The sequence below is a fragment of the Colletotrichum fructicola genome (genome assembly GCF_000319635.2).
Source record: "Colletotrichum fructicola Nara gc5 chromosome Unknown KSG_Nara_v1_contig06, whole genome shotgun sequence".
In the NCBI taxonomy this organism is placed as follows: Eukaryota; Fungi; Ascomycota; class Sordariomycetes; order Glomerellales; family Glomerellaceae; genus Colletotrichum; species Colletotrichum fructicola.
The window spans coordinates 1,453,449-1,475,050 of NW_027094056.1; the positions used below are offsets into that span (position 1 = coordinate 1,453,449).

Sequence of the window (21,602 nt, forward strand, 5' to 3'; positions counted from 1 at the left end):
GGTGACGTGAGATAACTCATTTTAGCGACTTCTCTCACGATGGACACGATCTGCACCACCTTTTGACACGCCACTTTGGTGATGCTCGATTGAAGCTCAATCTGTGATAGCCTCCGCGCTGTGTTTTGTTGGCTTTGTGAGATGCAATGGTTCGTCTGTGGATGTGAGCCCTGGGTTGACTGCGGATTCTGTCTCGAGTCCCGAGATGATGTGTCAGATAGGAGCGTAACAATGATGTAGAAGAACAGGTGCATAGTGAGGAACAAGCCAGACTGGGCACTAGAAGACGAGGCTTTCAAGTTCTCAACGTTGAATATGAGTTCTTTGGGGAGCACATTGTAACGCAAAATCATGGACTCTCTGATCCGCACGAGAACCGCTTCTCTAGAGGAATTCAGTCCAGTTGCTGCATCAATAGTTTCATGATGTGCAGAGTGGCCCTCGCTCGGGCTAGCTTGGTTCAGTAGCTCCGTTGCCTCCGAAACGTCTAACATAAAGTCCACCACGAGAGGAAAAATCATGTTCGCTATGGAGATTTCTTTCGTTAGGTCCAACTGTGCTAACTTCATGTCCTGGTACGAAGGCACCGGGGCATGCACTTCACTCCGCCTAAAAGTAGGCTGTCGTCCTGTTGTCAAGGAAGCATAGACATCCAGGATGAACGCTGACCAAAACATGACAAGTCGAGCCTTCTGCTGATGGAGAGCTGATTGCTCGTTCGTCAGGGCGTAGGTCCCGTCAGGAGAAGGTCGTGCATGATCATGAAAAATCAGGTTTGGGTCGGTGTCCGTCTCGGTGGTGCGATGAAACCCAAGGTCTTGTGCCATGCGGATTGCCATACCAGCAAACATCCAAAGGCCGGCTTCGTTGTCTTCGCCGAATTCTGCTTATGAGAGCAGCACTAAGCCTGCTACAATTTCAGGCTCTGGGACACTCAGAAGAGGTACTAGTTGTTCCTTGGCCTTGGCTAAGAAAGGCAGACCGTTTCGCCAAGGTAAGTTCTGTTTCTCTTCGAGTATTACCAGTGGGCTATCAGTTGGACAGAAGCGCAAGGCAAGGGCGGCTATCGCGTTGAGAAGGAAGCTCGATGCCACTTCAGAACGCACATGAGTTTCTAAAACTGCGCGGTTCAAGAAGGGGAAATGACCTCCAAGGTGTTCGAAGAAGACGTCGAAAATTTGAGGTATGATTCTTTGGTGAGGCTGTCGGCCCGAGTCGTCGAAAAGCTGCATTCCGCCCCGTGGTGATGAAGTCGAAGACGCAGTATACCGTGGAGGATTCCTGGTGTTTTCGTTGCACGTGGTGTCTTTTTCGGTATCGAATTGATCTTCTTCCCCGGAGTTCACTACAAGAGCCAATCTTCTCAGACCAGGAGAAATAGCTGTAGGGCCAAATCTTCTATAGCAACGGATCCTCATCAGACTCTGCGTTCTCTTGCCCAACAACTCCTTGGGAGTGTTCAGGCTGCGGCTTGGGCCAAATGAAAATGTTGAGCAATCTTTCGGCCACTCATCTGGAATTCCAAAGTCGAATACCAAGTCTTGAAGCTCAGAATACGTTTGAGGAGACCAAGCGGTCTCGACTTCGCAGATCTCCGGACGAACTTCTTGTGATGTAAATGAGGCCGGGTCTCCATTTTCGTTTGACGGAGACTGCAAGAAAAACGTGCCTAGACCCAACGCCTCGGCCATCATTCCGACTGACGGAGTTGCCAAAGAAACATGCTGCCCGTTTGCATCTTCCCGAAAATCGAAGTCGAAAACCTGTCTTTCCCGCGTGTCTGGAGATGGCGAATGCTCTTTTGGGGACCTCGCGATTGGCGCATGGTTGTGCTCGCCATCGAGGCTTTCAACAGTTTCACCAGCTACAACTCTTTGGCGTCTGCGGCGATCCACCAGATCCCATTGGCATTCCAGGTTGGCTTCCTCACACGGTTGACACCTTGGGCGCGGTTTGGGATTGCGGCGATGAGACCTAGTGTCGTAGACGCCATTCCCTCGCTCACTTTCGGAGCATTTGATCTTGCGAAGATGGCACATTCGACATGCTGTGGACGTTTGGCCAGACCTTCGTTTCTCGCGGTTCCGCTGTTCTTGGAGGTGAAAATCATCCGCAGTACAGACTCTGAACGTGGCGGCCTTGGCGCCTCGATTGCGCATCGGCGCCCGGCGCGGAGCGGACTGGGACGCAGAGGAGCTTTCCATAACTGGCAAGTTGATGCTTTCCAATATCGTCTGACTGGTACCTCTCAAAACTTTGCATGTGAGATTTGAAGAGTTGATGCCGGAGAGGGACAGAAAGTGCCTGTCACGGAATTTGGCTCGGGTGTAGCTTCGGCCCTGTTCAATCCCTGGCAACAACCCCGCATGACGGCGGAGACGCGAAAGTTCCGCCCCCTCAGCATTGCAGACATCATCGGGATTACCATTTTGGGTAATTTTGATGATCTGCAACTGACGATGGATGCTACTCCACACTGGCGTTCAACTACAATCCGGGGTAGCGGAAACAACCCCGTGGGGATGGACGTGGGTCAAACGTCAATACAGCTGCGGCTGTGAACCCTATATGATAAAGTGATGTGAATAGTTATCTGCCGAGATCGATGTTGTCTACCAACTTGTCTTTTTGTTGTTGGTTTTTGTTTTTGTATCTTACCACAAGTCAAGCTGTTAAGCACACGCAAGTCTCCATGAAGATGCGATCTTGGTTGGGAAGAGGCAAAAGTCTTCAGCTTGGTGTAAACGCCTGCAGTGTGGTTGCATTTATTCTCTATGGCTGGGAACAAGGAGTTTTCGGGCCGATTCTAAAGAACGAAGATTGGCTTGATCTCTTCAACCACCCGTCTGACTCGGCAACTGGTATCATCGTTTCCTGCTACAATCTTAGCTGTCTGTTAGGCTGCGCCAGTAAGAAATCCCCATCTTTTGGTTGACTTCAGTTTGACTCGTCCGCTGTTGGAGCTAACACAGCTAACCCCCAGTGACATTTCTCTTTGGCGAAAGGTTGGGACGAAGATGGACGATCTGGACAGCCATGAGCCAGATTGCGATTGGCACAGCCCTGCAGGTCTCAGCATATCACATCGCTCACCTGATCGTTGGGCGCGTTGTCACCGGGATGGGAACTGGTCTCAAGACGTCGACTGTTCCAATGTTGGTTTTGTTTTGCTATCGCCTTATCCTGGAGCTCTTCTAACGTCGCCAAAGGTATCAATCAGAGCTTTGCCCACCGACCACGAGGGGCCGTCTTGTCAGCGCCGATGTCATGTTTGTTGGAGTGCGCTTTCAGTATGGCACTCTTTCCTTTCCGCTGACTTCTCCGAAAGATCGGCATCAACATTGCCTACTGGTTCAACTTTGGCATGAGCTACGTCGGAGGCCCCGTCGCGTGGCGTCTTCCGATCTCTATACAAGCACTCTTCGCAATCGGGGTGATATTTCTCGTGTTCGCATTACCCGAGTCCCCTCGATGGCTTTTCAATCATGGAAGGCAGGAGGAAGCCATTGAAGTACTCTGTTTGATCTACGACAAAGACCCCGCCGATCCTGTCATTCTCGCCGAGCGCTCCGCGATACAGCAGGCAATTGCACTCGAGTTGATTGGAACTCAGCAGGGCCAGGAATTCTGCTCCATCTTCAAGCGGGACCGCGTGCGAACAGGATATCGGATATTCTTAGCTTGATTCATTCAGTTTATGAACCAGGCCAGCGGTATCAACCTAGTTGTCTATTACATTCCCGTGGCTCTCCAAGACAGCGTGGGTTTGACTGGCCGAACGAGTTCGATTCTGGGTGGGTTCATCCTCTTGATGTTTGTGGTGGGAGGAATCTGGCCGTCTCTGGCTCTTGACCGAATGGGGCGTCGTAAAACGATGATGGTAAGCAGCAACAACCCTTTCGCTTCCCGAGGTTCACCTCTTTACTGGCGCAACTTTGGAATTGAGAGCCTGGGTTAACAACAGGGTAGTGGAGATGCGGCGTTCTCGGCGTCTCCATGCTCTTCATTGCCTGTCTTCTTTCACAGGCAGACAAGGAGACAGCCCGCGGCCAGAAATTCGCCATAGCCTCGGTGGCTTTCTTCTTCGTCTACATGCTTGGGTTTGGTTCTTCGTAAGTATCCTCCCGTCTCTCTAGATTCTGTCTGCGTCATGGTCTTTGTCGAACGTCCGTCATACTGGACGTCTCGTGTCATTCACAGACGGGACAATGGCGGAGTGTCTGGTTTCCATGGCTCATACTAGGGCAAAAGTTCTGCCCAGCCACTCACGCTTTGTAGGGTCAACTGTGTTCCCTGGGTTTATGTACCAGAGATTCTTCCTCTGGAGGCACGAACACGTGGTACGGCAATAGGCGTGAGCAGTAATTGGCTCTGGAACTTCACGGTTGCGATGATTACCCCGGTAATTCTCAATCGCCTTGGCTGGAAGGCCTACCTTATCTTCACAGCCACTAATCTTGCTTCGATTCCTTTTGTGTATTTCTTGTACCGTAGGTGCATTGCTTCCTCGGACCCCACCTGGAACCCACTGACGGGCAATATAGCCGAGACAAGCAATTTAAGGCTAGAGAATGTTGACTTCATCTTCTCAAGTGGTGGTGATCCAGTCATTGTTGCAAAGGAACTTCAGAGTACTATTGATACTGGCCTTTTCGCATGCAACGGCAACAGCGGTGAGGCCGGGGCTATTCCCGTGCGGCAGGATAACGAGAACAAGAAGTTGGGGACGGTATGAAGCGAACCTATCGTCACGATCCATGCTTCTACCATCAAAAGCTGTCAAATGGGTTTATAATTCAATGCCTTTTATGTAAACAATTGTGCAGTCACCTTCTAGGTTATATTTTACCAGTATTTTGACCAGGAAGAAGACAACGTTGTAGATTCGTTCAAACGTAAAAAGAGGGAAAGCTCCAAATACAAAGGTCATTCCGGCAGGGTCCTTAGCGGTAATACCTCCAGTATGGATGGTTCTCCATTTGGCCTCCCTCATCAAAGTCAATTACCACACCCTCAGGAGGCTTTCCGAACTCTCGATCTCTCCGTCTGTTCTCCTTAATCGTCATAATTGTCATGAAGGCGCTACCGACACCGGTCCAGCATGTGGCCGCAAAAAGTGTCCAGAACCCCTTCTTGTAGGCCGGCCCATCTGTTGACTGGAACAAATACCCAGTAGCAATGCCCATGGTACTTCCGAAAGACTGAAACAGTCCAGACGCGATTCCCTTCTTGATATCCCCACAACAATTGCTTGTAATATTACCAACACTCAATGTGACCCCCGATAGGATTCCAGTCAATATCAAGAACGTGGCACCGTATCTTGCGCTCGCCGCCGTGTGCGGTAGGACGGCCAATAAGAGATCTCCAGTGGCCGCGACGATAGAACAGATGACTAGCAGCCCCGAGCAGGACTTCAGTCGATCACTCGCGTACCCAACTACGAATACCATCACGAACGCGACACAGTAAGGCGGTGCTACCATCAGTTGAGCTTTGACGTTGTCGTATCCAAAGGTTGCAACGATGATAGGGGTGAAGGTCGCAATCGTGTAGGTCTGAAGTACCTGGCCCATGTAGATGAATATATTCATCCACAGTCTCCAGTCACGGAGTTGGTTGAGAGTAGTTTTCCAATTGATCTTGCCGTGAGTCCGGTTGCCGTCCTGCATCATGCGCCAGGTGGCCACATCGCGCTCTCGAGGTGTGAGCCACTTTGTGTTGTGAGGGCGATCCGGAAGAACCCAGACACAAAGCAGACCGATAAGGATAGTAAGAAGACCCTCAATGAGAAACAGAGCTTGCCAATGCTTCACGATTGGATTAGAGATGTTCGCAACTCCGTATGCAACCCATCCTCCAAAGGCACCAGCCAAGGGTGTTGCGGAAAGGTAGATGCTGATGCGACGGCCCCATTCCTGTACCACGTTAAGCGATATCCAAATCTGGCGGCTATTGCGGGTTACCTACTGCTCTTGGATAGAGTACTGTGGTGAGATACGGAGCACCACTGATGAAACATGCTTCAAAGATGCCCAAAAAGAACCTAATGGCATACATGCCTCCTGGGCTGCCTGCCACTGCTTGTAGGGTCGCAAAGACTTCCCAGATAATCTAAGTTCTTGTCAGAATTAGACACGAGAAAGAACTCCCTTTCCTGTGATAAGTCTCACCATAGCGGTCGCTAAGTATAAGGATGGCCGGATGTATCGCATTCCGATATTGGTGAACAGATCGGCTATACATGTTCCCACAAAGAACATGCTCACAGCCAATGAGAACTGCTTGGGAGAGAACCCGAGGTCCTCACGAATGCCCATCAGGGCTGCGTTACCCAAAGCTCCACGATCCAGCCATGTAAACATGTAAAGAATCTAGCCCGCTGTCAAACAAATCGTCACGATTGTGAGTGAGTGCTACATAGCCACTCACAAGCAGAAATGGGGGCAGCCGCATTTCAATCTTTCTCCTCACTGCTTTGACTTCGTCTGGCGTCACGGGAGGATCAAGGTTGTTCATCCGAGCCACGATGTCGTCCTCGTCAATCGGCACCGGTGTTCCCTGCAGAGCTTCTACACCAGCTCGACCTCCCTCTTCATCCTCTGACACACTCTTATGGCCGAGAGCCATCGCATTGGATTTGGTGTCTGACATCTCAACTCGACGTATAGTGTGGTAGGTCTTCAAAAGTGTTTTTTAAATTAGGAGAAATAAAAGACACTCTAGTTAAAACAATGGCTCGAAACAAAGCTGTTGGGCAAGTCAATATGGTATTCCTCGGCTGTATGTCATCACTTTTCCGTTGGGCTCGCGGTCTCGAACCTCGGTGGTCGATAGCCGTTGGGCCACCTGCTCCCCCGCTCGTTGGGTGCTGCAGCAAGCCGATGCCGCAAACTTGGCGCACAGGAACAGCAATGAGCTTGATTCGCACGATAAGCCCCAGTCGATTAATTCACGAGTGTTGTTTGGGTTACAACGTCGATCACTTCCGTTCAGTCTGCCACGTGCTTGAGCGGGGAAAGCGGCCGGAACCAAGCGAAGCCATTCCGAAAGCTTGGCCGCCGATGGCAGTCGGCGGTCATCAGCCCGATTTTACGAGCTTCGGCTATCGATCCGAGAATCGCATGTGTAAGCATCCGAATGACGGAGGTCCGCGTTTTAGGAACAAACGCTTGGATGCATGGGTATACGAGCTTGTAGTCATTGCGACCGGCCCGGTCTTGATGTCCAGAAGAGTGATTCCGTCTTGCTTTTACGTATTTAATAATAGGGCATTTCGTATTGGTCGGCGCCTTTGATCTGAGGCCCCTGGTACCCCACGCCGGCCCGGGCCCGGACCCCACTAACGAGCCCCTCAGATTTACGCCGAATGCGCCGGGGCTTGTCGAGTGCGCCGCTTGTCGCTACGAGACTGTCTATGAGTCAACTGGGGCTCTCACTTTTGGCTTCATACCTTATGACTGCTGTCTGAATCTCATTTGAATTACGTTGAGTCGTGATCACGAAAGCCGTAGTCATGGGCGACGTATCAATGGGGCAAGGGGCTTCTACAGAACTCGTGCTGCATCGAAATTTGAAATGTCGTATATATAATATTGTGAACGATTCTAAACTGTTAACTAATCTCCAATCCGAAGTTTATGTATTTCATTGCTTCGCCTTTGCCTTAAGCTCTCCACGTTCCTTCACCATCTCAGCGATGCCGTCACCCAAATCAGTACCCAGTGCCTTGAATCCCTTGATAACGCCTTCACGATCTCCGTCACCCAGCTCCTGACTCATCTTGAACTTTCCTCCAAGCCTATCGATCGTGATCTCGATGCCGATGATTGCCATCTTAGATAGCTCAATATAGCGCTCTGGCGCATCAGAAACTTTCCAAGGCCCTGGCCGGTCGCCTTTGCCCGTGTAGCCCATGATTGAGGTCTCCCCCATGCGAGAAAGGTCGTCAATTTGCTTTCCCAAGAACTTCTGAGTTTCCTCGGCCTTAGACTCGTAGAAAATCTTTGCGCGCCCGTAAGCCTGAACGGCGGCGTAGTTCCAGGTCGGCACGACCTTTGCCGTTGTCGGTTTGGTTTCGGTGTAGAACTTCGGTGTGACGTAGTGGTGTGTAGGCGCGGTGAAGAGGACCATGACCTCCTGGTCAAGGACATTCCCGGTTCCCGTGCGGCCTTCGGCCAACAATGACTCGATTATGGCTTTGCTCTGCGGGTTCGCGCGTGCCAGGTGGCCTCGCAGGACGCCCAGCTCGGTTTCGCTAGCATCGTCTTCGACATCTAGGACCCAAGGAATGTGGCTGGACTGGATGAGAGGGTATGTGGGAGAAGAGATCGCTGTGGTAAGGATGCCGAGGGGAAAGTCGCGGATGAGCTTGCGCAGTGCAGGTATGCTCTGCTCAGCGTGAACAGCGCGTAGATACATGTTGTGCGTGAATGATAGGTAACTCTGACTCTAAAAAGATTTTATCGAGTGTTTTGAAGGGGATGAAAAGAGGCAATGCTCTCGAAGGAAGGCTGATAAGCGATTCATGCCACTCTAGCGGATTGCCTCGGGCCGCCGATTTTAATAGCGCCCGGATGCTTGCTCTAACACAAGCGCCATGTTTTTCAAAGGGCGCGCGGTCCACTAATTATGGTTCTGTCGGTTTGACTGACTTGGGTATCTTTCGCCTGGCTGTTAGGATATTTGAGCGCCTCCAATTCATCATTTTACGTACGCGTACAACGGCATTGGTTGAGCCGTTGCAGATGACCAAAGACGACACCGCTCGCAGCTGAGTGGCTGCTGCATTAAAGCGATTGAAGTCATTTCTAGTTACAGCAATTCAATCATCAATCCATTGGATGTCAACCACTTGTTGGAGCAGGATGCAATGCACACATCTCCCGAAGGATGCAGATATCTCCGCGGAGGCTATCTTTGCTATCTTTGACGCAGCTTTCTGGTTGGTTGCCACACATGCTTATCGACATAATCTTCTCGTGAGGCTGTCTTCAAAGCTCTTATTAGAAAGCGAACTCGGGCCTGCTTGCGACGCAATATTCCTTTCCGGCAACTTCAGGATCGGATGCGGGAGCGAATGCGGGAACTTTGCCGCTTCTCCGCTCATAAACCGGCCCGGTGGTGGATCCCGGTCCCACCAGCGGCCGAAGCGGCATGGTTTCCGCCGGTCAAATCGATGCGGCCGCAACGATTAAAGAAGCCATGAACATCCTTGTTATGAAATTCAAAGCGTGAGGAGTGTCCCAAGAAAACAAGCAAAAGTTTTAGCAAGTCTGGCGTTTACTATCCAGGCAGACACTTTAACTACACGTTGTTCCTCGACAGCTTGTGACTGTCTCCGTTTTCCCATCCCTATCACCCTCAATATTTTGATCGTTATACAAATGACATTTGTCCCTCATATCTTTGTTCTTCGTTCGTTGACATGTTCATGGGACCGAAGGCAGGCTATGCTTGAGCAAGCTCTGCCACATGTGTTCTGAGCTCACCCAGCATAAGCTCAATTCCCCCCAAAGTGGAAACACCAAAAGAACTGTCTAATGTCTGGTCATTCGACTTAAGCACACGTATCATTGCAATAGAACTCATTTATTTGTTTATATTCATTTGTGTCATTATCAATTACGGCCGACTTCCCTCATGTTTAGCGGAGTTTGCTCGTTCCAAGCCCTGGCCCCTGATTATGCCGTTGCATCTGAGGTGATCAGTTCACCCTAGAGATCTTGAAACCTCCGGGAATTCTCTTCTGGAAAACACCCTCAGGGTCATATTGGGATGCAACACTGCGGATGAAGTTGATGTTCGCGTCGCCATAGGTCTTGATAGGGTCCTGGCTAGGATCGGCATAGTTGAGGTAGCGCCAGTTCACGTTGCCATCAACGGAGACAGCAAAATCCTCGATTCTTACAGCTGCTGCAGCCATGTGGGCCCGAGCAATGGCTTCCTGGGCCTCAGTGTTGATAGTCACGAGGCCGAGCCACAGAATGGCGTTGTCAACCTCAGAGTCAAGGCCGAGGACATTTCCGCCGCGCTCGCTGCCAATCTTGGCGAAGTAGGTCGGCAGAGGTTGGAAGACCATCTGAGTGGTAAACTCGTCGGCGCCGACAGCAGCCTTCATGGTGTCGACGAAGACTTGGTGAGCATCGACGGCCTCCTTGAGGATGGATGCGTCGTTCTTGAAGGTCAAAGTAAACCAAACGCTCCTGCGAATACCGATGGTTAGCGCTACATAATGGATTATAGACGGATATGGATGAACCTACCGAGAGCCCGCAGGGATCTGAGAATTCAACGCGAGGTCGGCCATGCTGCGGCGGGTCATGTCGCTGCTGATCGCGGGGATCTGGTTGATCTTCACAAAGCCGGTGGTGTTGCTGTTGCCCTGAGTGTTGACGCGAGACGCAGCGATCAGGATGTCATCACCCATCGCGGTGTTGTGGGTGTAGACGAAAACCGCAGCATCATCGGCGAAGGTCTCGCCCTTGTTGGTGAAATCGACAATAGCATCGACTACAGCGTCGGAGTTGTCCTTGCTCATGAGATGGATACCAGTGTAGAGGTCCTTTGCTGGGATCGCTTCCATTTCGAACCGGGTGACAATGCCGAAGTTGCTGCTGCCTCCCTTAAGAGCCTTGAACAAGTCCGAGTTGGTGCTGTTGTTAGCGTTGACGATGCTTCCATCCGCAAGGACGACCTCGTAGTTGATTACCGAGTCGCATCCGAAACCCATACGGCCGGTGAAGTATGAATTACCACCTCCAAGGAGGAAGCCACCCACACCGACGCCGCCATCACGGCCTCCAGTGACGGTCACGTTGTACTTCAGGAGGTTGGCGTAGACATCCTTCCAGTGGTCGCCTGGGCCGATGGAAGCCAGGTTCGTCGCAGCATCGTAAGACGACTGGTTGAAGAAAGCTAGGTCGATGGTGACACCGTTGGCAATGTTGTTCGTGCCAGCCCAGTGGTTATGTCCACCACCACGAACGGCGATATGCCAATCGCCAGCACCTGAGCCAGCGTTCACCAAGGCAGTCAGCGCGGCAGAGACCTCCTGCGTGTCCCGGGGCTGAACGAGGCACCACGGTCGAAGACGGGCACTGACGGACCAATACGTTGCAATGCGTGTCTCGTAGCCCTCGTCCGTGGCAAAGACCAAGCGGTCTCCCAAGCCAGCCGTAATCAAGGCATCGCACTGTTTGGTTGTCATAAATGTCAGTCGTGAAATGTATCACTATTCCTGTTTACGACGGTTGCATGACACGCATGTCGCAGGGGTTCCTGCAAGTTTACGGCGTAGGATTGAAGAAAGGGGGAAGCTTGGCGTACAGGAGCAATGCCGGTACGGTTCGTGGCGGTTGCACGAATCGCCATCGGCTCCGGGGCCTCGAGCGCGGCCGCGGAACAGATACCGGGCAGAAACAATGCCGAGGCGGCCAAGAGGCTGGTGCTGAAGCCTCCGTTGAACATTGTGGCGTTGGCGAATGTGAGTTGCTCCACGATTGATTAGTAAGTCCGGCGGCGATGACCCCCGGTGACGAATCGAGCAAACACAGACACGACCTTGGCGAGCTTGAGGGTGAGCAGCAGCGACCAAATTTCCTCTTTCCACGTGGCGGTAGATAGATTTCTTATACATGACACGAAGCCTTGAAATCTGCAATGACCGAGGCCCCGAGATTATTGATGCAAGACGACGGGTCTGCAGGGGAGGAAAAACAACGCTCAAGGGGCTATCGTCGTCATGAATCCAGTCATTCTTCTTTGGGGCCAAGCTGGTGCATTGTGTCGCTCATCCTACCCGCCTGGGTGTTGACATTAGTTCTCAGGGGTCATCAAGGAAAATATGCAAGTCATTCTGTGCTAGAATGAAAAGTGGCGTGGTAAGAAACTGCGTTTGACTTGACGCGCAAGTCGATGTTACCACGCTCGGGGGAACCATGGGAAGGATTGTTGATTCTTCAACGGCACAGACTGCGGAAGAGGCGAGGTGCATATGCAACTCCGTCGACATCCCACTTCTGGTGGCGTCGTGACTGGCTGTCTTACTGCCCTCTCGATCAAGGTTGTTGGTCGTCCAGATAATGTTGTTGGTGCTTTGTTACACTCGCTTGATTAATATACCGGGTCCCAGTCAGGGGTACTTTAAGCCCCTAGAATGATATTCACAGCGGATCTCGACCTGATCGTGGGCACGGGTCTTGTCGAAATCAAATTTTACAGCAATCTAGACTTCGAGCGCCCGGAAAAGCTATCACTTCTCATCACTCGTTTTGTGAGATACTCAAGCTAGATAGAGCGAGAGAGTCAAGCCTGGCGCGATTCTCCAGTGCACGATTCAGCAGGCCCTGCTGAATTGCAATGGCGAGAATCAACTAACCAAAACTAGGTAGACAGCCGTTGGTTCTGCTGACTTGGCGAGGACGGAGCACTCCATAAATACGACGGTGAAGGTTGCGGCACAGCGTAGAGTGGTGGAGAATTCGAGCCTTAACAAGGGACCAAGACGCCGGGGAAGCATCCCACAGGCTTGGGCCCTCGGTGTGGATTCTAGCCCTGTCTCCGCGGTCTGGACATGTCGCAAGGATCCTCGTCTGCAATCTGCGATTTCAGCCATGAATTGAGGACGAAGCAAAGTCCGAGCAATTGCGCTGAAGTGGGGTGTTCCAAGTGAAGCAAGTGAACGGAATCCGTAGACAGAGACTTGGAACACTGAATGAATCTGACACAATCGCAATGCTTCAGTACGACTACCAATGCTCCTATGAAGAGTTTTCGATCCTCCTGCGAACCATGCTTCCGCTACGTAGCTTCTTTCATTCACTTTTCTTTCGCCTTCGGGATACTGGATCGCCATGTCTAATACCTCTGGTGTGATTACGGCTCTTCCAGCGCCTGAGGGGTATGTTGTCGACTTTGAGAACCCGCAGAGACGGGACGTAGTCGAAACATATGTGGTCGTCGGTATCGGCATGTTTCTAGCGCTTCTGTTCTTACTTCAGCGTTTGTATGTCAAGGTGGTCATTCGCAAGAAGTTTGGACTTGATGATGGTTCGTATTCCAAGTCAGACTGGTACAAGTTTTGTTGTTATTGACATCGCTGCAGTGCTGCTTCTTTTTGGATGGGTAAGTCGTCTTGTCTTCCCAAGCATCTTGGATGCCCCTTGGTGTTTATTCCCGACTTGGGGGCATCAAACCGCTGCGTTCCTAGGGCGGGTGGAGGAACCTGAGTGCAAGACATGCTGACTTCCAGAGAAGGTTTTCACGGTCGCCATCCAGGCATTGATGATAAGTTAGTTATTGACTCATTATCAAGCAATAGTGCTATTCTCGGCTGCTAACCCAAATGCAGAGGCTGCCCTGGAAGGATATGTTGGGGTTCATGGCTGGGAGATTCCAATTGAGAAGTTCAAAGACTTCACTTTCGTATGTCATCAAAGTCCACCCAAGATGTTCTCTATGCACGGTTCCAAGACGCTAACAGCCAACAGTGGAACAGCTACATCAACCCGATTGTCTACGCGATCCCACCAGGAGCCTGCAAGATGGTCATCCTGTTGTTCTTCCTCGAGCTCGACAACAACGCCAAGTGGTTCAGATGGTCCGTCTACATCACCATGTTCGTGGTAGTGGGTTCCAGCTTGAGCATCCTCTTCAGCTCCATCTTCCCCTGCAAACCGATCCCATCCGCATACGACCTCGTCACCGACGGCGAATGCATCGATCGAGTCGCGACGTTCAAGGCAACTGCGGCATTCGGAGTCATAACAGATGTCATGATCATCTGCATCCCGATACCGATGGTCTTGTCTCTGCACATCTCAACACGGAAGAAAGTTGGACTGCTAGCCTTATTCGGCATTGGTTCGGTGTAAGGGCAAACCTCGGGAACCTTGATGTTTCTTCATTGTATGGGCAGCGCTGACCGTACGGCAGGACTGTCATCACCTCTGTGGTCCGTTTATACCTTTTGATCACCATTTTGGCCGACGCCGATCAGACGTGGGGTGGAATCTTCATCAACATTTGGGTGTAAGTCAGCCTAGTCCTGTCTTACCTTGTTTGATGATGTCTGACTTCTTTAGCAGAAGCATCGAAGCGAACCTGCTTGTTATGTGCGCATGTCTTTCCACGCTTCGCCTCTTCTTCCACACCGTTTCTCCAAAGCTTTTCTCCTCCGGTGCAGGCACAACTGGGAAATCTGGCGGAGTGTCGGGCAATGGTTTGCGTACCATAGGGGGCACTGGAGGAGGGATCTCGGCTGGTCATCGTTCTCAGTATAACCGGTTTGACACCAGTCGCGATGAACCGGAGTATGACATGGACACTTTCCATGTACAGATCAAGGGGGGGCCTCGCGAGCGAGATGTGGAACGCGTCCAAATGAAGGATTCAGGCGGCACGTGGAATGACCAGGACAGTAGCAGCGATAGGGCTATCGTACAAACTACTGAGACGCACATCTACATCTCAAAAGCATAGACATCAGAACACGGATATTCGTCTCCTAGTACACTATTGGGCCCACTGAATTATTTTTTTCATGTTTGAGGGAAGCTTCCCTTCGCTGTGTTTCGAAGTTTCTAAAAAGCCAGACCTCTGAAAGCGCTTGTGATGCTTCGCGTACTACAAGGGTACACGTACGCATAGCTCAGACTTTTTCAAGAACCTCAATGGCTGGCTAAAGAGGTAGAGAGGAAGAACCTCAACGGCTGCCTACATGCGAGAAACCAATAGCGTGGAATTTATGGTTTTGTAAAGAGACGGAGCGGATTTTCACGCCTGACTACCTGATCTACCACTGCTCTCCCATTAGGTCTTTTTCCACTCAGCAACTTAGCTGTTATAAGTAAGGTAGAAAGACAACGCAGGTTTTCTTGGCCGTGTTCCTCAGTGTAACAACCACCTATATTCAAGATAAGTTTTTGCCACTGCCCAACAACTCGCTCTTCCGGCTCTCCCTGGCATACTTGAATCTGTTTCTCGTCATGGCGTAAGTGACTCAGTATCTACCAAGCCACCAAAATACTGATGACTAATTGTTACAGAAGCCAAGAACTGAGTCGGTTGGAAAAGCTTCCTGCCGAGCTGTTGCTGGAGATTCAGCAGTACCTTGACATTGTCGAAAGAGCACTGTTTCCGATTATTAGTCACACCATCCAGGGGAAAGTTGGTTATCATCCCAACACTCTCAGCCAACTTCATCCCGAGTATGTCCTATACCGACTGGGCCAATTGAACATGTATCCCGAGCTCATTTTGTGTCAATACTGCTGCATATTCCACCGGCCAGAGCTATCGACAGAAAAATATGCACCCGCGCGCGAGAGGCCCCCTTGTCAATCTGGACGCCCCAAACGGAGGATACGGACGCCCTTTTTCGACGAGCATCCGCACAAAAATATCGTGGCCGGACATATGCGACAGCAACGTCTGCGCCACTTACTTACTTCGTTCGGTGCCTATCTCATCGAACCTGCAATCTATGACCAGGATTCACAAACAAACTGACGAAATTCGGATGGATTCTCTTCGTGACTTGAAGGTCGTGGGAGAAAGATGTCTGCTGAAGATGCAAGACATCTTCTATTGCAATGACGACCTGAGGAAGGCCCTTCTTCGACAAGAATCAGCAGTTGAGTTTCGTCTAGGGAGCCTGTTGAGTGTGACCTGCCCTCATTTCCCTGCAAAATGGATGATACAGGAGACATTCCTGCCCAGCGGTCGGAAGGATCAGCCTCACGTGGGTATGGACAAAATCCTAGATTGTCTTTGGGGCCACGAACAGCCGTGCTAGAAGCACTGTCTGGTCTCAATGAATTGGATCCGCCGCTGCCAGACCTGTCCTATGGACTATTCTATCAGTGCAATAGACACTGGTGGGTACGCGAGTGGGAAAAGGGCAGTGATTCTCACAAGCTGGAGGGACCTCGGAGATTGTCAATACAGATATGTTGACGACAATGATTTTTTCTACCAAAAACAGCTAGAAAAGAATTGCCGGAAGGATACGACCAGAAAGTGTGGGAGCATCTTCCAAACGTATGAGCAGACGAGCCAGATGAGCTTTACGCCTGACTTTCCCAAGGATAGACTCGAAAGGGTGGACGATTCGGTTCTCTTTGCACCAAGCAGAGTTGAACGACGTACGGATTAGCATTACTAGCCAGCAACAGAACATAGAACTTTAGAGTGTCATAGAGAAGTGACCACGTTTTTGATGTGCTAGAGCGACTGCTTTCCCGATGCACTCGCTGTTGTTGTCGTTGTCTTCGTCCTGGCTACCGCGCCGCCGCCCATGATCGCGTACATCGTTGTTACTGCTGTGACTACAATTGCTATGGTTGTCGTTGTCGCTATTTTGTATTGCAGTTGTAGACGTCTTCAATCGGAGTAAAACTTCATTTCTTTTTAGTACGCTGAAGGCAGATGTACATACTCGCGTAAATATTGGAAAAGTCAGACCGCCTCTTGTAGAAAGTTATCCTTTTGTGCGACATATCTTCTGTGCGGTATCTACAAGTTGCTGGCCGTGGGCTCCAGACGGAACTCAGTTCGGCTTTGATCTCTGCCAAACCAGCCGGACCACATTTACATGATCTAACCAGCGACGCGGTGTCTTTATCCGAACGTTGTCGTTCAAGCCAGGGATTTCCCACCAATAAGCCCAAGCCCAGCGCTGCAGTGCGACCTGTCCAAGGATCTCCCCCGCACATCTCCAAGATTACCCCAGCCAACTTCCCCACGCCGATCTCCCACCGGCCTGGCGCGCCAGACCGCTTCGCCGCAAGATGGGAGAGATGAACTCGTTGGTCGGGGGTCTTTTCCGACCCGCGCGGGGTGTTCAGAGGCTGGGCAAAAGCATATTTTCCGGCTTTAATTACGATTAAAGTGATCAATTCAGCGTGTTTGCACTGCGATGACTCCATTTTAACTTTTCCGTCTGATGAGGAGTTCACCCGAAAAGAAGTGGGAATGCCCTCCTGCTCCACTAAGAATGCGTCCTCCAGGGTTCGGCTGAAGCCTTTAAGATGGGGGGCGAGGACCGTCCTCAGTCGCTCGCTCTTTTTGGGATGTTTCGTTTGACCGGGAAAAACGGATAGCGTCGTTGCATCGCATCCCTGAGGTGCCTCGTAAATCATGCGTCTTTCACGATCATTCGCCCTGCTTGCAGCCGTCACTGGCGTGCTGTCGTACGCGGTGGAGCTGCCTGCCGGTGTTCCGAGATCTCTACAAGAGTTCAGGGACGTCCACCCCTACACGCCCCCTTCGAATGGGTGTGGACGCAAGACTATCGAGATCCGCGCTTCGAGGAACGACACAGATGACGTCTCTGAGGAGTTCCGCAAGGGACTTCAAGACGCTAATAACGGCGGTACACTGTACTTGCCGAAAGGGAAGACTTTCGTCATTGCGAAGGCACTTGACTTGACTTTTCTAAACGACGTGCATGTTCGTCTCGAAGGAGAGATTAAGGTGTGCCACACAAGATCGCCTTCTGTCTAAGCTGCAAGTACTAACACACTTGGCTCAGTTCACCAATGATGTCGCCTACTGGCAAGTACGTGGAAGAGATATCTTGTATCATTCGGCATAGCTTCATGACATTGACAATGAGCTGTAGGAAAATGCTTTCGAGCACCCGTTCCAAGTAAGTCTTTTCGACATGACAACTTGACATGATTGAAGCTAACCAATGGCAGAAATCCATCATGTTCTGTATGCTGTACTGCTCAAAACGCTTTGTCGCGTAACTAATTCCTCTTGCAGGGAAGTGGGGTGGAAAGGACATCAAGATCTATGGTGACGGTGTCATCAACGGACAAGGGTTCGCTGAGTATCCCTTCTATCAACAGCTTCTTGGCTGACATTTTCAATAGCCAACGCTGGTGGAATGAGTTCAACGCCGGTATTGGATCGTAAGTATTAGTCTATCCTTCATTACATTCTGTAAATACTAACACTACCCTAGTATCTTGGTGAGAAGGTCCCGTTCTTCCTAACGCTATCCTCCAACTGACCAAACCCAGAACCCTGACAACGAATACCTTCGACCCATCCTCTTCTACGTGGAGAACACTACGAACCTAGAGGTTGAAGGTATTCACATGAAGGATTCACCTTGCTGGACAAACTTCATCGTTGGATGTAAGTCATCATGATACCTTAGCCGCGACTAAGGTCATAGGACTTCATCGTATTCCCGAGACTGACTGCATCAATAGCCAGCAACATCCAGTACAAGGACGTCATCGCCACAGCGATCACGAACAACGGAAGCATTATCCCCAAAAACACGGATTTCTTCGACTCCCTCGACGTGCAGGACGTCCGCATTGAGCGTGTCTGGGTCAACATTGACGACGACTGTTTCTCCCCGAAGTCCAACAACACCAACCTCTACGTGAACACGATGTACTGCAATGGTGGGTTTGACTTCTGATGATCTATCATTTCTATAACTGACTTGGCTTCTAGGTACTCACGGTCAAGTAAGAATACGAGAAAGTCTGCGACAACACGTCGACTAACCCGTATTCTTAGTCAATCGGATCTCTCGGCCAGTACGCCGGCGAGATGTCATTCGTCAAGGACGTCCACATTGAAAACGTGTGGATGTTGAACGGAGACGTAAGATCTTCACCAATTCAGTCAATTACAATACCAACTCACACTTTCATAGTACTCAGGAGCTCGTATCAAGACCTGGGCCGGTCCTAACGTCGGCTACGGATACGTCGAGAACATCACATACAAGTAAGACTCCTCCTTTGTCACCTGCACCTCCACGAGGATTGCTAACCCAGTGATAAAGGAACTTCTGGTTGGCAAGAATGGACTACGGAATTATCCTCGACTCGTGTTACTTCAACGTGAGACAACCACGACTCAGAAATTCGTGGCTGCTTGGCAGCAGCAGGCCGCAAACGTCCGAGATCGCTAACATGGGGCCTAGATCAACGAGACCACCTGCGAGCAGTACCCTTCCGGCATGAACGTGTCCAACGTCTTGTTCGAGAACTTTACGGGCTACACGAGCGGTATCTACGGCAACGCGGTCGCGAAGCTGACCTGTTCGACGAACCCCGATGCCGTCTGCCACAACATCACGGTGAAGAACTTCAACGTCACGAGCCCCTGCGGCGGTGAGCCTGTTATCATCTGCGATGGCATCGACGGTGGCATTGACACGCCGTGCGTGAGTATCGATAGCGATGAGGCGAAGGCTGCGTTGGCGGCCAAGTGCCAGACGCCGCTTGCCCCCATCGACACTAAACCGTGGTAGACAGCGTGTTCATGCACAGTAGGACACCGCATCGTCACTTATCAAGAGAGGGAGATGGTATGAACAGCTATTATTAAGTATAGTATTAGAGTAAATATAAAGAGAAATGCAATGTATGAAATCAGGACTCCTTCCCAATGCGAGCACATATACGTTCATTCTGAGGCGTGAAGACAACCGTCAACCTTCATGCCTAAGCTCCATTGCCTCCAGCAGGGATGGTGCCAGTACCAGGTACGGTGTTCTGGAGAGGCTGGGACAGAACGACGTCGGACTGCAGAGGCTGAGAAAGGACCACGCCATCGGGCATGTCAGAAGTCACTGTGTTCGAAGGTCCATCGCCAGATGGAACGGGGTCTTCGGAGGGGGTAGACTCAGGAGTTGACTCAGGAGTAGGGTCAGCCGCAGGAGTGGGATCCTCAGCCGGAGTCGAGTCTCCAGTGGGTGTTGATTCATCAGTTGGAGTCGGGTCAGCGGCGGGTGTTCCGTCATCTGTGGGAGAAGGGTCGGCTGCGGGAGTGGACTCGTCGGTGGGAGTAGGGTCGGCGGCGGGTGTTCCGTCATCAGTAGGTGCAGGGGGGTCAACCGCAGGCGTGAAAGCCTCAGTGGCAGTAGGGTCGGCCACAGGAGCAGACTCATCGGTGGGTGTAGGGTCGTTGGCAGGGTCCTCGGTCGGATCGGGGGCAGGGATATCCTCTCCGGCAGCAGGGACAGGATCCGGCACGGAGCCATCGGTAGATGTGGCGACCGGGTCTTCAGCATTGACCAGATCAGGAATTCCAGTCTCAGTATCCGCCTGAACGGTCTGCGTGGGCGCGTCTGAGTTCACGACTGGCGGGAGATGGCTCTCTGAAGCTGGGTTGACGGTGGCGATGGCAAACCATTCAGTGCCGCCCTTCTCGGGGAGGAAACCCGCAGATGCGCTCTCTGCGTCGTAGTAGAGACCGTCCTCCTGGCGGTAGTAGACATGGGCAATGTTGATGTACTGCTTGTCGTTATCGGGGCCGGCTTTCCACACGGCGTAGACCACAGACTCGGGAGCCATGGTGCTGCCGTCGCGGTTCTTGCATGCGATCCAATCTTGCTGGATGTAGATGGGGCTGCAGACGACATCGAAGGCGGGTGCTCCAGACGGGACACCTTCGAAGCCCAAGAGGTTGAATTGAGAGCTGCATCCTCCGGGAGAGCATCCCCACTGGTAGTCGGTGGCCAGCCAGCCGTTGTCTTGCTGCTGGCGGCGGTTGATGACAGCGGCAGAAGCACCGACTGCGAAGGCGGAGGCCACGATGGCAATGCGGCTGCTGGCGACCATCTTGATGGAAGAGATTACTGGTGTTGTGGTGATTGTATTGGCTGCTTGAAGGCTGACCTGCTTGAGATCGATAACTTTCTCGGGGGCCCAGTGTGCTTTTATTGCGGGGGGCTTCGATCAGTTTCTCGGGTGAGACAACGACGTTTGCGTTTGCGGTGAGACAGAAGTAGCGATTGTTCGCAAAGGAATCGCCTGTTGGAACGGTTTCTGTGTGATGAGTAAAAGAATGAGACTCGGACAAATGTGGTTCTCTCTTTCAATATATAAAAAAATTCCCATCCCTGCGAATGCTGAAGCATCGTAAACATTGTGATAGTGCGCCACGACAGGCAGGAGATCGCCAGCTCGCCATGCAGATCTCCAGGACAAGCAATCCAGAGAATGTCCGTACCCACACTAGACCCAATAAGATCACCAGCTAGCGATGTAAACGTTGTTCCCCCTCTCGGATCCGTCTGACAAACAACAGCTTTCCGGACTCGGTCACGAAATGCTGCCGCGTTTGGAAGGGTTGGCTGGGGATAGTCTCACTCCACAAAGACCCCGCCAACGCCAGGGCACGAGACCGGAGAGAGCCAGCACGGCAACGTCGCAGCCAAATTATTGGAAAGAACCGATCCAGAGCCAATCATGGCTGTCAGGCGTGGCAGTCTAAAAGGCTTAATTCAGGTAGCACCACGGCTTGTCCGCCCTACCGGGGTCGAGCCGGGTGCCCAATCTGTAAGACATTGAATCGAAGCAGTCATCCGGAGGGCTATTTTGGATGCCACGGGCCGTGGATAAGCTCAGCCCGTGGCTTGTCGGTTCACTCCGACTGGTCCGTTTCCTCTTCGGCCGCATCTCCTCTGGGCTTTCCGCCTTGGTGGGAGCTTCAAAGCAGCCAGCCGCTGCCATTCCTGCATGCAGACTTCCATGGGCGAATCCAGACGTTTGGCTTCCAGTGGTCTAGACCCAGGGGATCGAATTGGAAGCCTCTTTCCACTTAGACGCTCGTGGTCGCGGTTA

The 21,602-nt window shown here is 51.5% G+C and overlaps 7 protein-coding genes across 7 annotated transcripts; 3 read left to right on the forward strand and 4 right to left on the reverse strand.

The window, feature by feature from the left end:
• Positions 1-3,036: 3,036 nt before the first annotated feature.
• Positions 3,037-3,685, forward strand: STL1-0 (Sugar transporter STL1; the record flags this gene model as incomplete). The annotated part of the gene is made up of 3 exons (XM_032022687.2): positions 3,037-3,155; positions 3,210-3,279; positions 3,329-3,685. The coding sequence occupies 3 exons, from the start codon at positions 3,037-3,039 to the stop codon at positions 3,683-3,685; spliced, it is 546 nt and encodes a 181-aa protein (XP_031892692.2).
• A 1,258-nt stretch (positions 3,686-4,943) lies between these two features.
• prlL-1 (MFS transporter prlL) lies at positions 4,944-6,654 on the reverse strand (the record flags this gene model as incomplete). Its single annotated transcript, XM_032022666.1, has 4 exons — positions 4,944-5,918; positions 5,971-6,114; positions 6,174-6,374; positions 6,433-6,654. 4 exons carry the CDS (start codon positions 6,652-6,654, stop codon positions 4,944-4,946), a joined length of 1,542 nt encoding a protein of 513 aa, XP_031892846.1.
• A 993-nt stretch (positions 6,655-7,647) lies between these two features.
• On the reverse strand, positions 7,648-8,421 carry CGGC5_v010696 (Uncharacterized protein; the record flags this gene model as incomplete). The annotated part of the gene is made up of 1 exon (XM_032022655.1): positions 7,648-8,421. One exon carries the CDS (start codon positions 8,419-8,421, stop codon positions 7,648-7,650), a length of 774 nt encoding a protein of 257 aa, XP_031892845.1.
• A 1,285-nt stretch (positions 8,422-9,706) lies between these two features.
• Positions 9,707-11,469, reverse strand: sol5-0 (Bifunctional solanapyrone synthase; the record flags this gene model as incomplete). The annotated part of the gene is made up of 3 exons (XM_032022644.1): positions 9,707-10,205; positions 10,266-11,194; positions 11,329-11,469. 3 exons carry the CDS (start codon positions 11,467-11,469, stop codon positions 9,707-9,709), a joined length of 1,569 nt encoding a protein of 522 aa, XP_031892844.1.
• Positions 11,470-12,854: 1,385 nt separating this feature from the next.
• CGGC5_v010698 (uncharacterized protein) lies at positions 12,855-14,481 on the forward strand (the record flags this gene model as incomplete). Its single annotated transcript, XM_032022633.1, has 7 exons — positions 12,855-13,050; positions 13,106-13,125; positions 13,258-13,291; positions 13,352-13,425; positions 13,491-13,870; positions 13,936-14,031; positions 14,088-14,481. 7 exons carry the CDS (start codon positions 12,855-12,857, stop codon positions 14,479-14,481), a joined length of 1,194 nt encoding a protein of 397 aa, XP_031892841.1.
• A 2,658-nt stretch (positions 14,482-17,139) lies between these two features.
• Positions 17,140-19,285, forward strand: pgxB-0 (putative exopolygalacturonase B; the record flags this gene model as incomplete). The annotated part of the gene is made up of 14 exons (XM_032022622.1): positions 17,140-17,475; positions 17,534-17,560; positions 17,624-17,650; positions 17,703-17,718; positions 17,770-17,827; positions 17,880-17,918; positions 17,972-17,978; positions 18,030-18,147; positions 18,225-18,425; positions 18,478-18,491; positions 18,544-18,630; positions 18,683-18,756; positions 18,815-18,872; positions 18,956-19,285. The coding sequence occupies 14 exons, from the start codon at positions 17,140-17,142 to the stop codon at positions 19,283-19,285; spliced, it is 1,392 nt and encodes a 463-aa protein (XP_031892419.1).
• Positions 19,286-19,478: 193 nt separating this feature from the next.
• Positions 19,479-21,491, reverse strand: olpB (Cell surface glycoprotein 1; the record flags this gene model as incomplete). The annotated part of the gene is made up of 3 exons (XM_032022611.2): positions 19,479-20,597; positions 20,655-20,692; positions 21,293-21,491. The coding sequence occupies 3 exons, from the start codon at positions 21,489-21,491 to the stop codon at positions 19,479-19,481; spliced, it is 1,356 nt and encodes a 451-aa protein (XP_031892341.2).
• Between the last annotated feature and the right edge of the window lie 111 nt (positions 21,492-21,602).